The sequence below is a fragment of the Lithobates pipiens genome, unplaced genomic scaffold (assembly GCF_037356315.1).
Source record: "Lithobates pipiens isolate NorthernLeopardFrog02 unplaced genomic scaffold, aLitPip1_a1.2 Scaffold_16, whole genome shotgun sequence".
Lineage (NCBI taxonomy): Eukaryota > Metazoa > Chordata > Amphibia > Anura > Ranidae > Lithobates > Lithobates pipiens.
In genome coordinates this window covers 626,659,238-626,678,706 of record NW_027507748.1, presented here as the reverse complement: position 1 = coordinate 626,678,706, position 19,469 = coordinate 626,659,238, and the positions used below count along the sequence as shown (strand labels likewise).

The window sequence follows — 19,469 nt, the reverse complement described above, 5'->3', positions numbered from 1 at the left end:
GTAAATTTTAAAGGCTTATATGCAAGTTATTGCCATAAAAATTGTTTGGTGACCTGGGTCCTGCCCCAGGTGACATGTATCAATGCAAAAAAAAATAAAGTTTTAAAAACGGACGTTTTTTTGGGAGAAGTGGTTCCTGAAATAATAAAAATGAAATATTCCTTTAAATATCATGCGGGGGGGGGGGGGGGGGGTGTCTATAGTATGCCTGTAGAGTTGCACAGTTTTCCCTTGTTTAGAACAACTGTAATGAATTGTCGGGTCTTGGCAATATAGATAAAACTCATTGAAAAAAACGGCATGCCCCCCCCCCCCAGTCCATTACCAGGCCCTTTGGGTCTGGTATGAAAATTAAGGGGAACCATGCACCAAATTTAAATTAAAAAAATGGTGTAGGGGTCCCCCCAAAATCCATACTAGACCCTTATCCGAGCACGCAACCTGGCAGACCGCAGGAAAATAGTGGGGGATAATAAAGCGCTCCCCCCTCATGAACCATACCAGGTCACATGCCCTCAACATGGGGAGGGTGCTTTGGAGTAGCCCCCCAATGCACCTTGTCATGTTGATGGGGACAAGGGCTTTATCCTCACAACCCTTGCCTTGTGGTTGTGGGGGTCTGCGGGCAGGGGGCTTATCGGCATCTGGAAGCCCCCTTTAACAAGGGGACCCCCAGATCCCGGGCCTCCCCTCCTATATGAATTGGTAACGGGTACATTGTACCCCTACCATTTCACAAAAAAAGTGTCAAAAATAGTAGAAAAGACAGGAGACACTTTGGGACTTTTGTTAAAGGGGGCTTCCAAATTTCGATAAGCCCCTTGTCCGCAGACCCCCATAACCACCGAGCAAGGGATGTGGGGATGAGGCCCTTGTCCCCATCAACATGAGGACAAGGTACTTTGGGGTGCTACTCGACAGCACCCTCCCCATGTTGAGGACATGTGGCCTGGTACGGTTCATGAAGGGGCGCTCTCTCAAGCCCCCTCTTTTCCTGCGGCCTGCCAGGTTGCATGCTCAGATAAGAGTCTAGTTTGACCTACGCCATTTTTTTAAAATTTAAATTTGGCACAGGGTTCCCCTTAATTTCCATACCAGACCTGAAAGGCTTGGTTGGAATTTTGGGGGGGACCCCATACGATTTTTTTTTTTTTAAATTGGTTTGGGTTCCACTTAATATTTATACCAGACCCAAAGGGCCTGGTAATGGACTGGGGGGGGGGGGGGACCCGTTCCATTTTTTTCATGAGTTTTATCTATATTGCCGAGACCCGACAATTCATTACAGCCGCGATCAGTTTTAAATTACTTTTTTCCTTTAGAAATGTAATTTTGCTGTGGTACTGTTCTAAACACGGGAAAACTGTGCCACTTTACAAGCATACTATAGACACCCCCAGGTATGAAATTTAAAGTAATATTTCATTTTTATTGCTTCACTTTAAGCATTATTAAAATCACTTCTCCCGAAAAAAATGCAGTTTTTAAAAGCTTTTTTGATTTGCATTGATACATGTCCCCTGGGACCCGGGTCCCCAAACACTTTTTATGACAATAACTTACATATAAGCCTTTAAAATTAGCACTTTTTCATGTTAATGTCCCATAGACTTTAACGGTGTTCCGCGGCTTTCAAATTTCCTGCGTACACCGCATAATATTCGTTGATCGCCGAAAGTCCAAACAACCAAAGTTCGGCCTGAACTTATGCTTGGGCAGAACCATTCATCCACCCTTAGTAATCAGCATGGGTTTAAGAAAGGTCGTTCTTGCCAGACCAATCTGCTAACAAGAAGTGAGCCACCATCTAGACAGAGGAAGGCCTGTGGATTTAGTGTATCTGGATTTTGCAAAAGCATTTGATACAGTTCCCCATAAGCGCTTCATTTACAAACTGAGGTCTGAGGGCGTGGATCATAAGGTTTGTTCTTGGGTAAAAAACTGGTTACAGGGGCATGTCCAAAGGGTGATGATAAATATTGTGCACTCAGAGTGGTAAGTGGGTTACCCCAAGGTTCTGTCTTGGGACCAATTATATTCAATTTATTCATAAATGATATAGAGGATGGGATAAGCAGCTCAATCTCAGTTTTTGCAGAGGACACAAAAATAAGCAGGGCAATAACTTCACATCAGGATATAACTGGAAGTAGGTGCCAATAACTGTCTTAGACAGGTATCTGCACCCCTCTCCACCCTGAAATGTGTCAAATGTGACACCGGAGGGGGGTTCCGAAAAGCGGAGGTTAAATTTTTGTGTGAACCTCCGCTTTAATGAACACAGCATACAGGTATATGGGAAATAATTATAGACACTGACACAAATATGCCTACAGTGGTTGAACTGGATGGACTATTGTCTTTAGTCAACCTTACCAACTATGTAACTATGCAATTAAGTCAGAGGGCAAAAGCTTGCAACCACAATCACACTGCGATTTACATGGGTGATGCTAGTCTTCAAAATTTGACTTTTCTGATGTTAAATGACTGAATGTGAACAGTTCCAAAGAAATCAATGCTGGAAGAAAATCTAAAATTGTGAAATGTGCGGTGCCGATCTGTTAAAGTGTACGTCCAGCTAAAACATGTTTTAGGTCTGAATAAAATAGGGCAAATCTATTGGCTGGGTTTTTTTCATCTTTTCTGACTTCCTGTCCTGTTGACAACAGTTTCATTAGACAGGAAGTAAGTATATATCCCCATACTAGCAACAAAGACAGAAATACTGTATCATAGACTATATGCAAAAGGTTTGGCTGGGCAAGCTAAGGATTATTTCTAAAGATCGCATGTTATTTTATTTAGTGGAAGCTATATTATGTTCACAGAACAGTATCCATTTCATAAATATTTTTTCGCTTACAGTTCATCCTTTATAATCCCTTATTAAATATGCATTATGTGAAAATGCAGGCTTCAATGAACCATGTCCTTTAATATTATGTTAACCACTTGCCGACCGCCGCACGACGATATACGTCGGCAGAATGGCACGGGCAGGCATATGGGCGTATATATAAGTCCCTGCCTGCCCGCGGGTGGGGGGCCCGATCGGGCCCCCCCCCGGTGCCTGCGCGGTCGGCATCCCTTCGAGAGCGATCCGGAATGAGGGGGCGGCCATTCATTCATGGCCACCCCCTCGCGATCGCTCTCGACGAATGGAAATCCCCGGTGACATCACTTCCTCTCCTGTAATGTAAACACAGGAGAGGAAGTGATGTATTCTCTCCTCCGTGTCGGTATTTTTCGTTCCGACACGGAGGAGAGCGGATCGGTGAGTTGCACCAACACTCTACACACACAGTAGAACATGCCAGGCACACTCACACCCCCCCTTTACCCCCCGATCACCCCCCCAATTACCCCTGCCCCCCAGTCACAGTGACACCAATGTCATTTTTTTTTTTTTTTTTTTTTTTTTTTTTTTGCATTGGTGTCATTTGTGACTGTAATAACTGTTAGGGCAGTTAGAGTTAGCCCCCTTTAGTTATAATGTGCCCCCCTAACCCCCCCCAATAAAGGTTTAACCCCGTGATCACCCCCCGTCGCCAGTGTCACTAAGGCTGGGTTCACATTGCAGCGGTTTATGAGAACGAATGTGATTCGCACCGCACTGCAGTGCAAATCACATCCGATCTCTGTGCGATTCGAGTTCAGCCATTCGCCGCACCCGCCGCCCCCGCCACACCCGCCGCAAATTCGCACGGGACCCTTTTTTTGGCCCGCAGCAGAATCGGATCGCATGGGTGTTCACACCATGCGATCCGAGTTTGCAGATCGCACTGCGATATGCGAACTGATCTGGGGGTGTCAGTAACATTTCACTGACACTCCCAGCAGTTCGCATAGGGCAGTGTGAACTGCCGCCGGGAGGCATGCGATGCGGGAACCCGCCGCGGATTCGCGGCGTTTCCGCATCGCTCCAGTGTGAACCCAGCCTAATAAGCGATCATTTTTCTGATCGCCGTATTAGTGTCACAGATGACGCTAGTTAGGCAGGTAGGTATTTAGGTTCGCCGCAGCTTTTTATAGCGCCAGGGACCCCCATATACTACCGCATAAAGCCCCCTGATTGCCCCCTAGTTAACCCTTTCACCTGTGATCACCATATAACTGTTACAGGTGACGCTGGTTGGTTAGTTATTTTTTTATAGTTTCAGGGCACCCGCCATTTATTACCTAATAAAGGTTTAACCCCCTGATCACCCGGCGGGTGTCATTTGTGACTAATAACTGTTAGGGCAGTTAGGGTTAGCCCCCTTTAGTTCTAAGGTACCCCCCTAACCCCCCCAATAAAGGTTTAACCCCGTGATCACCCCCCGTCGCCAGTGTCACTAAGGCTGGGTTCACATTGCAGCGGTTTGAGAACGGATGTGATTCGCACCGCACTGCAGTGCAAATCACATCCGATCTCTGTGCGATTCGAGTTCAGCCATTCGCCGCACCCGCCGCACCCGCCGCAAATTCGCACGGGACCCTTTTTTTGGCCCGCAGCAGAATCGGATCGCATGGGTGTTCACACCATGCGATCCGAGTTTGCAGATCGCACTGCGATATGCGAACTGATCTGGGGGTGTCAGTAACATTTCACTGACACTCCCAGCAGTTCGCATAGGGCAGTGTGAACTGCCGCCGGGAGGCATGCGATGCGGGAACCCGCCGCGCATTCGTGGCGTTCCCGCATCGCTCCAGTGTGAACCCAGCCTAATAAGCGATCGTTTTTCTGATCGCTGTATTAGTGTCACAGGTGACGCTAGTTAGGCAGGTAGGTATTTAGGTTCGCCGCAGCTTTTTATAGCGCCAGGGACCCCCATATACTACCGCATAAAGCCCCCTGATTGCCCCCTAGTTAACCCTTTCACCAGTGATCACCATATAACTGTTACAGGTGACGCTGGTTGGTTAGTTATTTTTTTATAGTTTCAGGGCACCCGCCATTTATTACCTAGTCTCACTAGTGTACCCCTAAATTTAGGGGTGTCTACTTTCCAAAATGGGGTCATTTGGGGGGGGTTTGTGCCATCTTGGCATTTTATGGCCTTCAAAACTGTAACGCCCTTAGAAAGCCTGAAGGCGGTGCTTGGTTTTCGGGGCCCCGTACGCGGCTAGGCTCCCAAAAAGTCCCACATATGTGGTATCCCCGTACTCAGGAGAAGCAGCAGAATTTATTTTGGGGTGTCATTTCACATATGCCCATGGCATGCGTGAGCAATATATCATTTAGTGACAACTTTGTGAAAAAAAAAAAAAAAAAGTTTGTAATTTTCCCGCAACTTGTGGCAAAATATAAAATATTCCATGGACTCAACATGCCTCTCAGCAAATAGCTTGGGGTGTCTACTTTCTAAAATGGGGTCATTTGTGGGTGTTTTGTGCCATCTTGGCATTTTATGGCCTTCAAAACTGTAATAGGTAGTGAGAAGTGAACTCAAAAATTTACGCCCTTAGAAAGCCTGAAGGCGGTGCTTGGTTTTCGGGGCCCCGTACGCGGCTAGGCTCCCAAAAAGTCCCACATATGTGGTATCCCCGTACTCAGGAGAAGCAGCAGAATTTATTTTGGGGTGTCATTTCACATATGCCCATGGCATGTGTGAGCAATATATCATTTAGTGACAACTTTGTGAAAAAAAAAAAAAAAAAAAAAAAGTTTGTAATTTTCCCGCAACTTGTGGCAAAATATAAAATATTCCATGAACTCAACATGCCTCTCAGCAAATAGCTTGGGGTGTCTACTTTCTAAAATGGGGTCATTTGTGGGGGTTTTGTGCCATCTTGGCATTTTATGGCCTTCAAAACTGTAATAGGTAGTGAGAAGTGAACTCAAAAATTTACGCCCTTAGAAAGCCTGAAGGCGGTGCTTGGTTTTCGGGGCCCCGTACGCGGCTAGGCTCCCAAAAAGTCCCACATATGTGGTATCCCCGTACTCAGGAGAAGCAGCAGAATTTATTTTGGGGTGTCATTTCACATACGCCCATAGCATGTGTGAGCAATATATCATTTAGTGACAACTTTGTGTAAAAAAAAAAAAAAAATTTTTTTTTTGTCATTATTCAATCGCTTGAGGCAAAAAAATAAAATATTCAATGGGCTCAACATGCCTCTTATCAATTTCCTTAGGGGGTCTACTTTCCAAAATGGGGTCATTTGGGGGGGTTTTGTACTGCCCTGCCATTTTAGCACCTCAAGAAATGAGATAGGCAGTCGTAAACTAAAAGCTGCGTAAATTCCAGAAAACGTACCTTAGTTTGTAGATGTGACAACTTTTGCGCAAACCAATAAATATACAATTATTGACTTTTTTTTTACCAAAGACATGTGGCTGAATACATTTTGGCCTAAATGTATGACTAAAATTGAGTTTATTGGATTTTTCTAATAACAAAAAGTAGAAAATATCATTTTTTTTCAAAATTAGCGGTCTTTTTACGTTTATATCGCAAAAAATAAAAATCGCAGAGGCAATCAAATACCATCAAAAGAAAGCTCTATTTGTGGGAAGAAAAGGACGCAAATTTTGTTTGGGTACAACATTGCATGACCGCGCAATTACCAGTTAAAGCAGCGCAGTGCCAAAGTGTAAAAAGACCTCTGGTCATTTACCAGCAAAATGGTCCGGTCTGAAAGTGGTTAAAGTACTTTCTTTCCATAACCAGATACAAATATAAATTTACATGAATTTGCTATTTATTTTTTTTAACTGTCCCCAACTGCACTACCATACTTCCAATATATTTGCGTTCAATTATATGATGAAATGTGTTTAGTCTTAAAATGATATTAAAGTAATTTTTTTAAATTCATAAATCATATACTAACAATATAAATGTAAATGAATTTGTTGGTTTTATTTTATCATTTTGAGATTGGCCTCCGGCACCACTGTACCACTCCTGATATCTTGGTTTCCCTGTCTGCCACCAGGACCATGGAGTCCTGTAGAAATCTCCTTTATGTGCATGTTCCTGCTTGGAACTACAACTATACATGCAGCCATACAAATCGCTGCATGTACAGGCAGCCATAGGAGGGACACATGCAAAAGCGACTGACAGTGGTTCTGTGTCCCTCTTGTGCTGCCCGTGTGTTGTGTTCTGAAAGACTGCATGTTCAGTTGTAGTTTTACACAGGAGCTCACACACAGAGGAGACTTCATAGATCCCAGAGATCCCAAATATAACAGTAATGTGGAGCTGGGGGGGGGGAATTTAAAAAAAAAACAAAAAAAACTTTAAAAATACGTGCAAGTTATGTTATTAGTTTATGATTTATGAAAAAATTAACTTTAATATTACTTTAAGACTAAACCCACATTTCATCATTCCCACCCACAGATCACTGTGGCACACTTTGTGCATTACACTTTCTTCAGCCCACAGGAAAATGTCCCTATCATGAAAAGTCCAATTGGTTGCGTTTGCCTCCCAGGCCAAAAGTTCCAAGTCCTTACCTGGTTCTAGAAGTTGAGTGTGCAAGAACTGTTAGTAAAATGAACGGTCGAGATCCTTTGTACTGAGCAGCTGACACTGGACCTTATAAAAGCAAATTACTTTGGTGCTTTTGCTGCCCGCAGCAACAAGACTCTCACGTTCATGTAACACAGTATCCAGAAATAAGAGGGTCAATTTGCCAACTAAAGACTTAGAGCGCCGCTTGAAGTTGAGAAGAAATGTCATTCCTGGATCGAGAGAAGCGGGGTGCTGGCATGTCAGTGTACTAAGCCACAGAGTGCTTAAGCATCAATAGAGGAAACTCCGCCTTCCCATCCAGCACATACAACTGAATTGCAGCCTCAACCTGCAAGTCTCTGCCAAACAACACCCTTGAAGTGTTTCACCCTGCCCACCAGGGCTTAGTCATAGGGCCTATGACTAAGCCTCAGTGGGCAGGGCGAAACACGTCAGGGGCACATGGTTTGGCAGAGACATGCAGGTTGCTATTCACTTTTATGTTGTACGAGCTGGATGGGAGAGCGGAGTTTGCTTTATTAATGCTTAAAGACAATTTGCTGCCTTAGGTAATCCTTTATTTGCATAATTCTAGAAGTCTCTACTGTGCCATGTGTGCTAGAGATCTGAGAATAATTGTCTTCATTTTATGTGATGCAAGATTTAAAAAACACAACAGCAAAATATCAGTTTTAAAATGGTGTAACTCACTGCGGTTGGCCATAAACACTTCCAGTGCAGTGTTCTGTAAGAGATAGCGTCTGGAAAAGACAGCCCGAATCTCGCTGAACATCCATTTCCCATGGAGGCCTTCAGTGTAAGCAAGAACCTGAAGAAATAGAAGATAAAGAAGACAAGATTTTAGTATTGACTATTCTTTCAAATATATTATTTTCAAGTCATTTTTTTTTCCCATCAGAACCTTTTTCTTCAAACGTTTTCTCTGTGAATTCATTATCGTCACTTAATATAAGAGATTAATTAGAAAATGTTAGTCCTTGAGGATCAGCTGCTTTGGACTATAACAGGAACCTATGGGAAATACAGCATGAAGACAATCTGGTATGATTGAATGGTCTCTGAGGACAACGCTTGTCAGGCATGTTTGAATAAAGTTTTTTTTTAATCACACTGCTTATTGTTATACCACTTTCCTCTCCAAAATAAAAGCAAAGCAACCAATGCCCCAGTGCATTGAACAAAAGAGACACCTAAATCCTACTATTATGTTAACAAACCACCAAAACCGCAGAACGAACAGGTATTAGTCCTACGGAAAATGAACCAATGTTTTATAAGGTGATTCTCTTGGATCGAAACGATAAAACTTTAAATAAATTTTATGTTCATTAACGATAATAACTAGTGAAAGCATAATAAGTGTAATGGTAAAAACTGGCTATGGTTTACTTGTGCTATAATCAAGAATGCATGGTTTATGTTAAATTTTGGGTTGGTTGGCACCTAGGCAAGTGATCTTGAACCTGGAAACTTGTGGGGTTTTTTTTCCTTTTTATTTTTGAATTATTTATTTTTTTGAAAGCCAATATCAATGGCCAATGTAGCACCATTTTGTTTGATTTATTTTATTTCTCTCTTGGGCAAGGACAGACAGATAGGTATAGAGAAAAGAAACGAGAGAGAAAACAGGTGATTTGGATGGATAGACAATCTGATACGTTTGAATGGTAAAGGACACTTATTGTTCTAGAACTTCCCCACAGTGATTACCTAAAAGACATCTCAACCCACGGTCACAAGATAGATAGACATAATATGTGAATATATACAGCTACGTTATCCTCATTGGTAGCTAGGTTTCACCCTCTCTAGTGTTTTGGGAGTGAATAGAAATGAAGGGTGTTGTGCATTCACCAGTCAGCTTGTGTCAGGGGTTCATGGGGTGGATGAACAGAAAGCAGATGGTCATTTCATGCTGCATGTCACGCTTCCTCATGGTGAAAATAGGCAGCTCGGGTTATTATCATAGCTGATGAGGCTGAAAGTCCATCAAGTTCCTTTCACAGTGCCTCAAACACAAGATTTGTATCTACAATAATCATTTTAATAAGGAAAGTATGTGTCCGCATTATGTAAAATGCATGGTTTGAGATCCTTTACAGGCTAGATAGGGTCTATTACTGTGGTCATAAGGCAGTGTGTTTGTAAGCACTATATACTCAGCAAGCAAAATTTCCTTCATTTAGGGTTTACATCTATTTTAATGAGTCATTCTTAAATCCCTTTATTCGTTGGTAAGTAATATAAAATCAATAAAGGCAAGGTAATCCAATGAGCGATTTCAAGACAGAAGTGCTTGAAGATCAGAAATATACTGGAAACAAGGCTTTAAGTGCTAATCTGTTCAGGTAACGGATGACAGCATTCCAACTGTGATATTTATAGGCATATAAAGTAGGTCAGAAACCTCATCCAAATAGACGCAGCAACTTCACACACATGTAGGAATGGCCATAATACGTAGAGTGGACTATTGCAGCAAAGTCACATAGAATAAAAGAATGGTAAACATTGCATAGTCAAAATCACTATGGCTCATGGAAAAAAAACACGATTAAGGCATCAGGCATTACATGATGGCACTGGTAGGAATTACACGACCAATTTCTCATAAGGCTGGCTGAGGCCACAATACGTCATTGCAGACACTCTTGACCAATGGCTCCCAGAATAAAAGTCATTTTGTGGGATTTTTCTCCCCTATTGGCAATGCTACCACAAATGGCAAAGTTGGTGCCAAGGATGTCTGCTATATGCATACACATGCACACCGAGGGCAAAACAAGACCCTGCTCGTTTATGAACAGGTCTTTTGGTGGCCCGATTGCACAAAAGCATGAGGCCACCATGACAAATCAATGGGCAGTTTTAGGCCGGATCCACACCTATGCGTGTTTAGTGCTTTTTGCATTTTGCACATTTGCACTACAGCCCATTTAGCATTGGTTTCCTATGAAACATGTTCTGTAAAATGCAAAAAGCACTAAAAATGCATAGGTGTGAATCCAGCCTTAGAAGCTGTGTGGTCAGAAAACATGAAGATTCAAATGATATAGTTCATAACCTAAACAGGTGAATAAAAATAATGGATAAAGTCGCCATAATGTGCCTAAATCACACCCATCCTTTGTATATTCAGAAATACTAGAGCCACTATCATATATTCTTAAAGTGATAATAAAGTCTGATTTTTTGCTTTTTTTTTTAACCCCCGGAAGATTTGGCTGCTGAATGACCGGGCCATTTTTTGCGATTCAGCACTGCATCGATTTAACGGACAAGTGTGCGGTCGCGTGGTACTGTACCCAAACAAAATTGGCGCCCTTTTTTCCCCACAAATAGAGTTTTTTTTTTGGTGGTATTTAATCATCTCTGCGGTTTTTATTTTTTGCGCTATAAACAAAAAAAGAGTGACAATTTTGAAAAAAAAACACAATATTTTGTACTTTTTGCTATAGTAAATATTCACCATTTAAAAAAAAAAAAAAAAAAAAAGATACTTTTTTCTCAGTTTAGGCCGATACATATTCTTCTAGATATTTGGGTAATAAAAATCGCAATAAACGTATATTGATTGGTTTGCTCAAAAGTTATAGAGTCTACAAAATAGGGGATAGATTTATAGCATTTTTATTATTATTATTTTTTTTTTACTAGTAATGGTGGCGATCTGTGATTTTTTTCGGGACTGCGACATTATGGCGGACACATCGGACACTTTTGACACATTTTTGGGACCATTGGCATTTATACAGCGATCAGTGCTATAAAAATTTTCTGATTACTGTAAAAAGGTCACTGGCAGGGAAGGGGTTAACATTAGGGGGCGATCAAGGGGTTAACTATGTTCCCTCTCTGTGTTCTAACTGAAGGGGAGGGGGACAGTCTAGGGGAGATGACAGATCGCTGTTCATACTTTGTATGAACACACAATGTGAACACTGATGTTGGACGAGAAGGCCTGGCTCACAGTCTCCACCCTAATTCATCCCAAAGGTGTTCTATCTGGTTGGGGTCAGGACTCTGTGCAGGCCATTCAAGTTCCTCCACCCCAAACTCGCTCATCCATATCTTTATAGACTTTGCGCACTGGTGCGCAGTCGTGTTGGAACAGGAAGGGACCATCCCCAAACTGTTCCCACAAAGTTGGGAGCATGAAATTATCCAACATGTCTTGGTATACTGACACCTTAAGAGTTCCCTTCACTGGAACTAAGAGGCCAAGCCCAACCCCTGAAAAAACAACCCAATACCATAATTCCCCCCTCCACCAAATTATTTGGACCAGTGCACAGAGCAAGGTCCATAAAGACATGGATGAGCTAGTTTGGGGTGGAGGAACTTGACTGGTCTGCACAGAGTCCTGACCTCAATCTTATAGAACACCTTTGGGATGAATTAGAGTGGAGACTGTGAGCCAGGCTTTCTCATCCAACATCAGTGCCTGACCTCACAAATGCACTTCTGGAATTATGGTCAAACATTCCCATACACACATCCCTAAACCTTCACAGTCTTCCCAGAAGAGTTGAAGCTGTTATAGCTGCAAAGGGTGTGTCAACTCAATATTGAACCCTACGGACTAACACTGGGATGCCACGAAAGTTCATGTGCGTGTAAAGGCAGGTGTCCCAATACTTTTGGCAATATAGTGTATGTGAACAGCCTTCACTGGAAATAATGCTTTTTTTTAGATGACAAGCGAATTTACGCTTTTCGTATCGCATCCGATCTGCATAGCATTCACACACTGTAAGTGTGAACCGGTACTTACAGGGATGAGACAAACCATTTATCACCGACAGGGGTGCTTACAATGATCAGCCTTTATGTTAAACCTTTATCCCAAAAGGAAGAAAAAAAATTGCTGTAACAGATTATAAAACATTAGCTGGAGTTTGACTTCAATTTGTTAAAGTAGAACTACAGGCAAAACTTTATTTTAATTTTGGACAGAGTATAGGAGGGTTATAATCCCTGTCAGATTTTTTTTTCACCATCTGTGTGCCATTGCAGAGATTTTCCTTCACTTCCTGTCCCATAACCAAACAGGAAGCGAGAGGAAAGCCTTGCAAATTAAGGGAATTACTTGGGACCCCCAGGTCACCAGAACTAGTGTCCCCATCGGAAGATTTCCATGATATTACTTTTCTGGGGACAACCCAAAATGTGTGATTTTCTTTTGCTTTCAATGATAATGGTAAACAGGACAAATAGAGAGGGTAAATCTCCTTAACTGGGGCAAAGACAGCAATAAAAACCGACAGGTGTTCTAATCCCTCGCCACTCTATCCAAAACCCCCCAAAAAAGTTTTGCATTTAGTTATACTTTAACCACTTGAAATCCACGCTCTGGCCAAATGACGGCCACAGCGCGGATGTGAATTCCCGGGAGGCCGTCATATGACGGCCTCTCTTGTGCACGTTCCCTGCGCGTGCTGTGATCACCGAGTCTCGGGTGATCACCGATCCGAGTAAGGGGCCAGTCCCAGCCCCTTACCATGTGATCAGCTGTCAGCCAATGACAGCTGATCACATGATCAAAACAAAAGCTTGGTGATCGTTCACCGGCTCCTCTTAAAGGGACATCAGTCGGGAAACGGAAGAGGCAATTATGCCTCATATATGCCACCTATCAATGTCCACCAGTGGTGCCAATCAGTGCCACCTAGAAGTGCTGCTCATCAGTGTAACTGATCAGTGCCCATCACTGCCACCCATCAGTGCCCATCACTGCCGCATCATCAGCGTACATCAATGACGGACAAATTTTATTTATTTTTTTTATTCGGTCTTGAGTTTTTTTTTTAACAAAAAATAAAAATCGCACAGGCGATCAAATACCACCAAAAGAAAGCTCTATTTGGGGGAAACAATTTATAAAAATTTTATTTGGGTACAGTGTTGTATGGCCGCACAATTGTCATTCAAAGTGCATCAGCGCTAAAAATTGGTCTGGATAGGAGGGGGGTTTAAGTGCCCAGTAAGCAAGTGGTTAACGTATAGAAATCTGCAAATGCATGCAACACTCCCCTCCCCCACACTGACAATGCTGCTGTCAAAATGTGCCCTCTGTGCCGCTTCATCCAGAGGGGAGGCACTCTAATACAGGAATTGTAATACTGGCCAGATCACTAGGTAAAAACAGAAGGAGAAGAGACTAAAAATAGAAAACGAATGCAGCTGCCACATCTAATGTCAAATAAGCAGCAATATATTATTATCCAAAAGGATTTGCTCCCTTAATGACCAGGCCATTTTTTGAGATACGGCACTGCGCCGCTTTAACTGATAATTGCGCGGACGTGCGATGTGCGACGTTGTACACAAACAAAATTTATGTCTTTTTTTCCCACACGAACAGCTTTCTTTTGGTGGTATTTGATCGCCTCTGCAGTTTTTATTTTTTGCACTATAAACAAACAAAAAAAAGAGTGACAATTTTGAAAAAAAAAAAAATTTTCTTTTTGCTATAATAAATATCCAAAAATACAAATAAAAAAAATAGTTCTTCATCACTTTAGGCCAATCTGTATTATTCTACATATTTTTGGTAAAAAAAAAAAGCAATAAGTGTATATTGATTGGTCTGCGCAAAAGTTATAGCGTCTACAAAATAGGGGATATATGTATGTCATTTTTATTATTTTTTTTTTACTAGTAATGGCAGTGATTAGCCATTTTTAGCGGGACTGTGACATTGCGGGAGACAGAACGGACACTTTTTTGGGACCATTGATATTTATACAGTGATCAGTGCTATAAATAGCCACTGATTACTGTATAAATGTTAGTGGCAGGGAAGGGGTTAGCACTAGGCGGTGATCAAGAGGTTAAGTGTTCCCTAGGGAGGTGTTTCTAACTGTATGGGAGAGTGGACTGACAGGGAGTAGAGAGAGAGATCGCTGTTCCTGATTACTAGGAATACCAGATCTCTCTTTACTCCCTTCAGAACTGGAATCTGTCCGTTTACATCGACAGATCCCGTTCTGTCTCTCTGAGGAGCGATCACGGGTCGCTGGCAGACATCGCGGCTGCCGCTCACGTGCATCAGTTCCGGAGTTGCGCCGTGGGGGTGCGCCCCTTATAGCTCTTAAAGCGGCTGATGTACACCTACAGCGGTTTGCACAGCCATCCCAATCTGCCGCAGTATAACTGCGGCGGCTGGTCGGCAAGCGGTTAATACCGCTTTAACATAAGGCCCCTTTCACACGGCCGTCTCCTTTATGTGGGTGCCACTTGGTTAGCGGGGGAATTGATCCACTCATCTCCACTGAGCAGGCGGATGGCAAGTCCTGTCTGCTCCGCTGTGCAGAGCGGATATGGACACAGTCCCTCTATGGGGAAATCTGGTAGAAACTGACCGCCAGTGTGTTTTCATCCGATCCGCCAAAATGGGACCACCATCCGTCTTGATTTTGCAGCCAGGATCGGATGGCAGCGGGTGTCAGCGGGCATCTGCCACTTCATAGGGGAGACTGGAGGGTCCAATCAGGTCTGCCTGAAAACACAGTCACTTCCAGCGCTAATAGGTCTTCCGAGGTGTGGAGTAACAGATGTCAGATGAAATGGTGGTCTGAAAAGTATATATTGGTATCCAAAACTGGGTGGATGCTGCCTACCTCAGATGGGGGAATCCGAAAGGAACTACAAGAGAAACAGAAATGGAAGGCGCGCACACCTAGTACATTACCAAAGATCATTTAACTGCTTGCCACCCAAGCCAATTTCTCTCCTACATGTAAAAATCATATTTTTTTTTGCTAGAAAATTAAATAGAACCTTAAATAGAACATTATATACGTTTTTTTTAAGCAAAGATCCTAGAGAATACAATGGCAGTTGTTGCAACTTTTTATCTCGCACGGTATTTACGCAGCAATTTTTCTAACGTGTTTTTTTTGGTAAAAAAACTGTTTTGTGTTATAAAAAAAATCAAAACAGTAAAGTTAGCCCAATGTTTTTGCATATCGTGAAATATGAAGTTAAATAGATACCTAACATGTCATGCTTCAAAATTGCACACGCTCGTGGAATAGCGCCAAAGCTCGCTACTTAAAAATCCCCATGACGCTTGAAATTTTTTTACTGGTTACATGTTTTGAGTTACAGAGGAAGTCTAGGGACAAAAATTATTGTTCTCGCTCCAACGTTGATACCTCACAAGTGTGGTTTGAACACCGTTTTCATATGTGGGCAGGACTTACGTATGCGTTCGATTCTGTGTGCGAGCACACGGGGACAGGGGTGCTTTAAAAAAAAATGTATTGTACTTTCTTTTTTTTAGTTCGACACTTTTTTTGAAAAAATAAATAAAAAAGATCCCTTTTATTCCTATTACAAGGGATGTAAACATCCCTTGTAATAGCAATATGACATAACAGGTCCTCTTTACAGTGAGATATAGGGTCATAACATCGCGCCTGGCCTCCGAAAATCATAGAGACTCCGCTGGAAATCTCTATGATCAACATCCAAGGCCAGTGGATCCTGTCTCCAACTCACCAATCGTATTGGTGAGTCGGTAGAAGCACCGGAGGGTGGCAACAGGGGTGGGGGAACGTCAGAACAGCCGCTATGATCATTCTTATGGTGTAGGGAATCGCCGGCTGAAAACGGCAATATCTGAGTGATGTCTGTAGCTAAAGGCATCATTCAGATATCCTTATATCCTTGCTCAAATTCCATCACATCATATGATGGTGGGTGGGCGGCAACAGGTAAATAATAAAAATGATTTGTATAAAAGTGGGTACTCACAAAATGCAACTGACAAAAGGCCATAAAAACAATGCATGGACATGCACAGAACACGGGGTACAGCTAACGCGTTTCGGGGGTGCACCCCCTTACTCAGAGCTCGGCTAGGCTGAGGAGGGGGGTGCACCCCCGAAACCCCTGCCTGAAAAGCTGACCCTAACTATTATGGAAGCTTCTTGTAAGCAACTACAAGACCTGCACATCCGTATAATGACCACTGCATGCTAATTACTGCAATCATTTGTTGTGCAGTAAAAAGTTTCCCATTCAAAAGGGTAAATAAACAAACAAAAAAAACCTAATCAATACCAGTGATTTGTCTTGATGCTAAAGGATGTCTACAAGCAATGTGAATATGTCCTGGCCAGTGTATATGATCTACATAAATAAGTCATTGATAATATTTAAAAGAGTTGCTGCCACAGACTAATGTTATTTGGTAATCATCAGTCAATGGCATCTCTACCCTTCAGAAAAAAAAAACGAGTGCGTGTCGGAGACTGAAGGCACACAACACACACCCCATGGTGAGCGAGGAGTGAGATGTTTCACAGGAAGGGTTAGGTCTGATGCTAATGCTTTTTTTTTTTTTTCTTCAGCAATGACAGTCTGGACTGGTGAAGCTGTGCTGCGCTGCTGTAATTTCTCCCAGGAATAGCACTCTCCCAACCTATGCAGCACATCAAAGTCTCTAGAGTTCAATTAAAATTGGATTACATTGAAATGCTCCATCCATGGGACTATGTATTCACTAACACTTTTCTCCGTAATACTCCAGATGACAGGTACCCATCCCAATTTAAACAGTTGTCATAGAGACCAAGCGGTAAGAGCAGTAACACTGAGCAGTACAAAGGAAAGGTAAGCAGAAGGGATTGCCATGAATGAAGGACGCTTTCCAGTAATGCGGTTAAAGCGCCGCCTTTGCCACAGCTAGAATTTCTTCTGCCTTAAACTATTTTTTCTGCCTCTGTTCCCTGCCAATCACATGTCAAGAATAAATCCTGTGCTAGTTAACCATTATAATTTAACAAAATATTTGATGTGCTCCTCTACTGCCACTGCTATTAAATAAAAATAAGAAAATAGCCTTTGTACTGATCTACAGAGACGATTATTACTATAGTGCCAATTAATGCAAGGTAAACAGGCCCCAGGATGAGGGGTGGAATAATTCTGATAAGAAGGGCACATGCTAGGTGTGTATCACCTCTACCAGAACATTGATCTATTCTAACCTGCAGCAAATTCACACTCCATTCCCCCGGGAGTCACACTCTTGATGAAGCATTCTACGTAATGTACACAATGGGGTGGATTCACCAAAGGCAAATAGACTTTGGAAGCGCAGTAGCTCCAGACCTTAGTAAATGAGAGGAAGCTATGATGACTTATATTATCCAATCACATGGGATCCCATTAAAGTTCATGTTTGTGTAAAGGCAGGCTTCCCAATACTTTTGGCAATATAGTGTACATCTGAAAAAATATTAAACACTGTTGCAAGAACAAGCTCTAGATGCAAGTACACTTAATGCCGCGTACACACGACCGGACTTTTGGACGGACTAGGTCCGACAGTCTTCCCGACGGACTTTCAGCGGAGTTCCGATGGACTTTCTGAATGAACAGACTTGGCCACACACAATCACACCAAAGTCCGACGGATTTGAACGTGGTGACGTACGACCGGACTAGAATAAGGAAGTTCATAGCCAGTAGCCAATAGCTGCCCTAGCGTCAGTTTTTGTCCGTCGGACTAGCATACACACGAGTGGATTTCTCTATAGGAACTGGGTCCGGCGGAGTTCTGGCGGAAAAATTTGAAGCATCTTCTATTGCTAAAGTCCGTCAGATTTTTGGACAGCAAAGGTCCGATGGAGCCCACACATGATCGAATTGTCCGACGGATTCGTTCCGTTGGACCTTTGCTGTCGAAAATTTGTCGTGTGTACGAGGCATAAGGCTGCATCCACACCTGAGTGTTTCAGCTCATAAAACGCTTGTTAAACACAGAAAAAACACCTCAAAAACTCCCAAGCAAAATCCCATTAATTTCAATGGCACCTGTTTACATCTGAGCATTTTGTCACCTCAAGCAAAACGCCTGAAAAATGCCATAAGCTCAGAAAAGAACATGAGCTTTTTTAGGGCAGATTACAGGCGTTTTTATGCCTTTTACATTGGTGACCTGAACAAAATCGCGGCAAAATCTTACTTTGAGATGCTCAGGTGTGAATACAGCCTTAGTATAGATTTCCTCCACCAATTAAAAATTGGCCTACACCACATAAATAAAAATGCTCATGTTAATTACAGATGAAAAAGGATATAGGTTATCCTAATGGCATATGAGGAAATGACGGTAAGTGTTGTAAACACTTAATTTTCCAAATAACAAGCCAACAACGTTTTAATTGCTCAAATTATCTGGAATCAATTCCCTCAAGGTATGGCGTTATTAGCAATAATGGCTGAGTATTTATGGCGCTTGCAACCTATGAATAGAAAGTGGTGGGAAATCGGTTTAAAACCACAGCTATCATATCTCCATTAAAGAACCACAACTGACACCTAAACCATGATTTATAAACAGAGCATATCTGTTATTTCAGTTTCCACCAGTACACAATGCCTTCCTGCATAATAGCTCCTCATCAGCATTGGGAATATGCATTAACAATGTTTGAAGTGTTTGTGTGATGTGTATACACAAGTAAAAGCAGTCATTTCATCTCCGCCTGTCAAATATGCAAATCAGGCCAATCTGTAAGTTGCTTGTCAGGGGTATGGACTGTGTCCTAAGAAGATGTTAAAGTGAACCTGTCATCTTCACATAAACTACAGGCCTGATGTCTAACACATGAAATTGTGATGCAGAAATTCCTTTTCCACCTAAACTTTCCTATCCCAAACAGCAAAACAGCTCAGCTGTTATTAACAAAACATTTCCAACCTATTGAATGCAAAAGGTGCCCAGATATAAAAGAAACGTTATTGCATCTATGTATACAAAAAGCAATTATTAAAGTGGTTGTAAAGTCTCAAAGTTTTTCACCTTAATGCATTAAGGGGAAAAACATGCGCTGCAGCTCCCCCCCCTCTTTTTTCTTACCTGAGCCCGATCCGATCCAGCAATGTGCACGAGCGCAGCAGCTCCAGCCACAGTCTCTCTCCTCATTGGCAGATTGATAGCAGCTGGAGCCACTCGCTCCGGCTGCTGTCAATCAAATCTAGTGA

At 42.4% G+C, this 19,469-nt stretch overlaps 1 protein-coding gene across 9 annotated transcripts in view; it reads right to left on the bottom strand.

Annotated features, from left to right (window-relative positions):
• NBEA (neurobeachin) overlaps positions 1 to 19,469 on the bottom strand; it is a 901,556-nt gene that overhangs the window by 127,805 nt on the left and 754,282 nt on the right. For all 9 annotated transcript variants that reach the window (XM_077484128.1, XM_077484132.1, XM_077484134.1 and 6 more), the window contains one exon: positions 8,160 to 8,277. In XM_077484128.1, the coding sequence (XP_077340254.1) occupies positions 8,160 to 8,277 (118 nt within the window). The remainder of the gene's footprint in view (positions 1 to 8,159; positions 8,278 to 19,469) is intronic.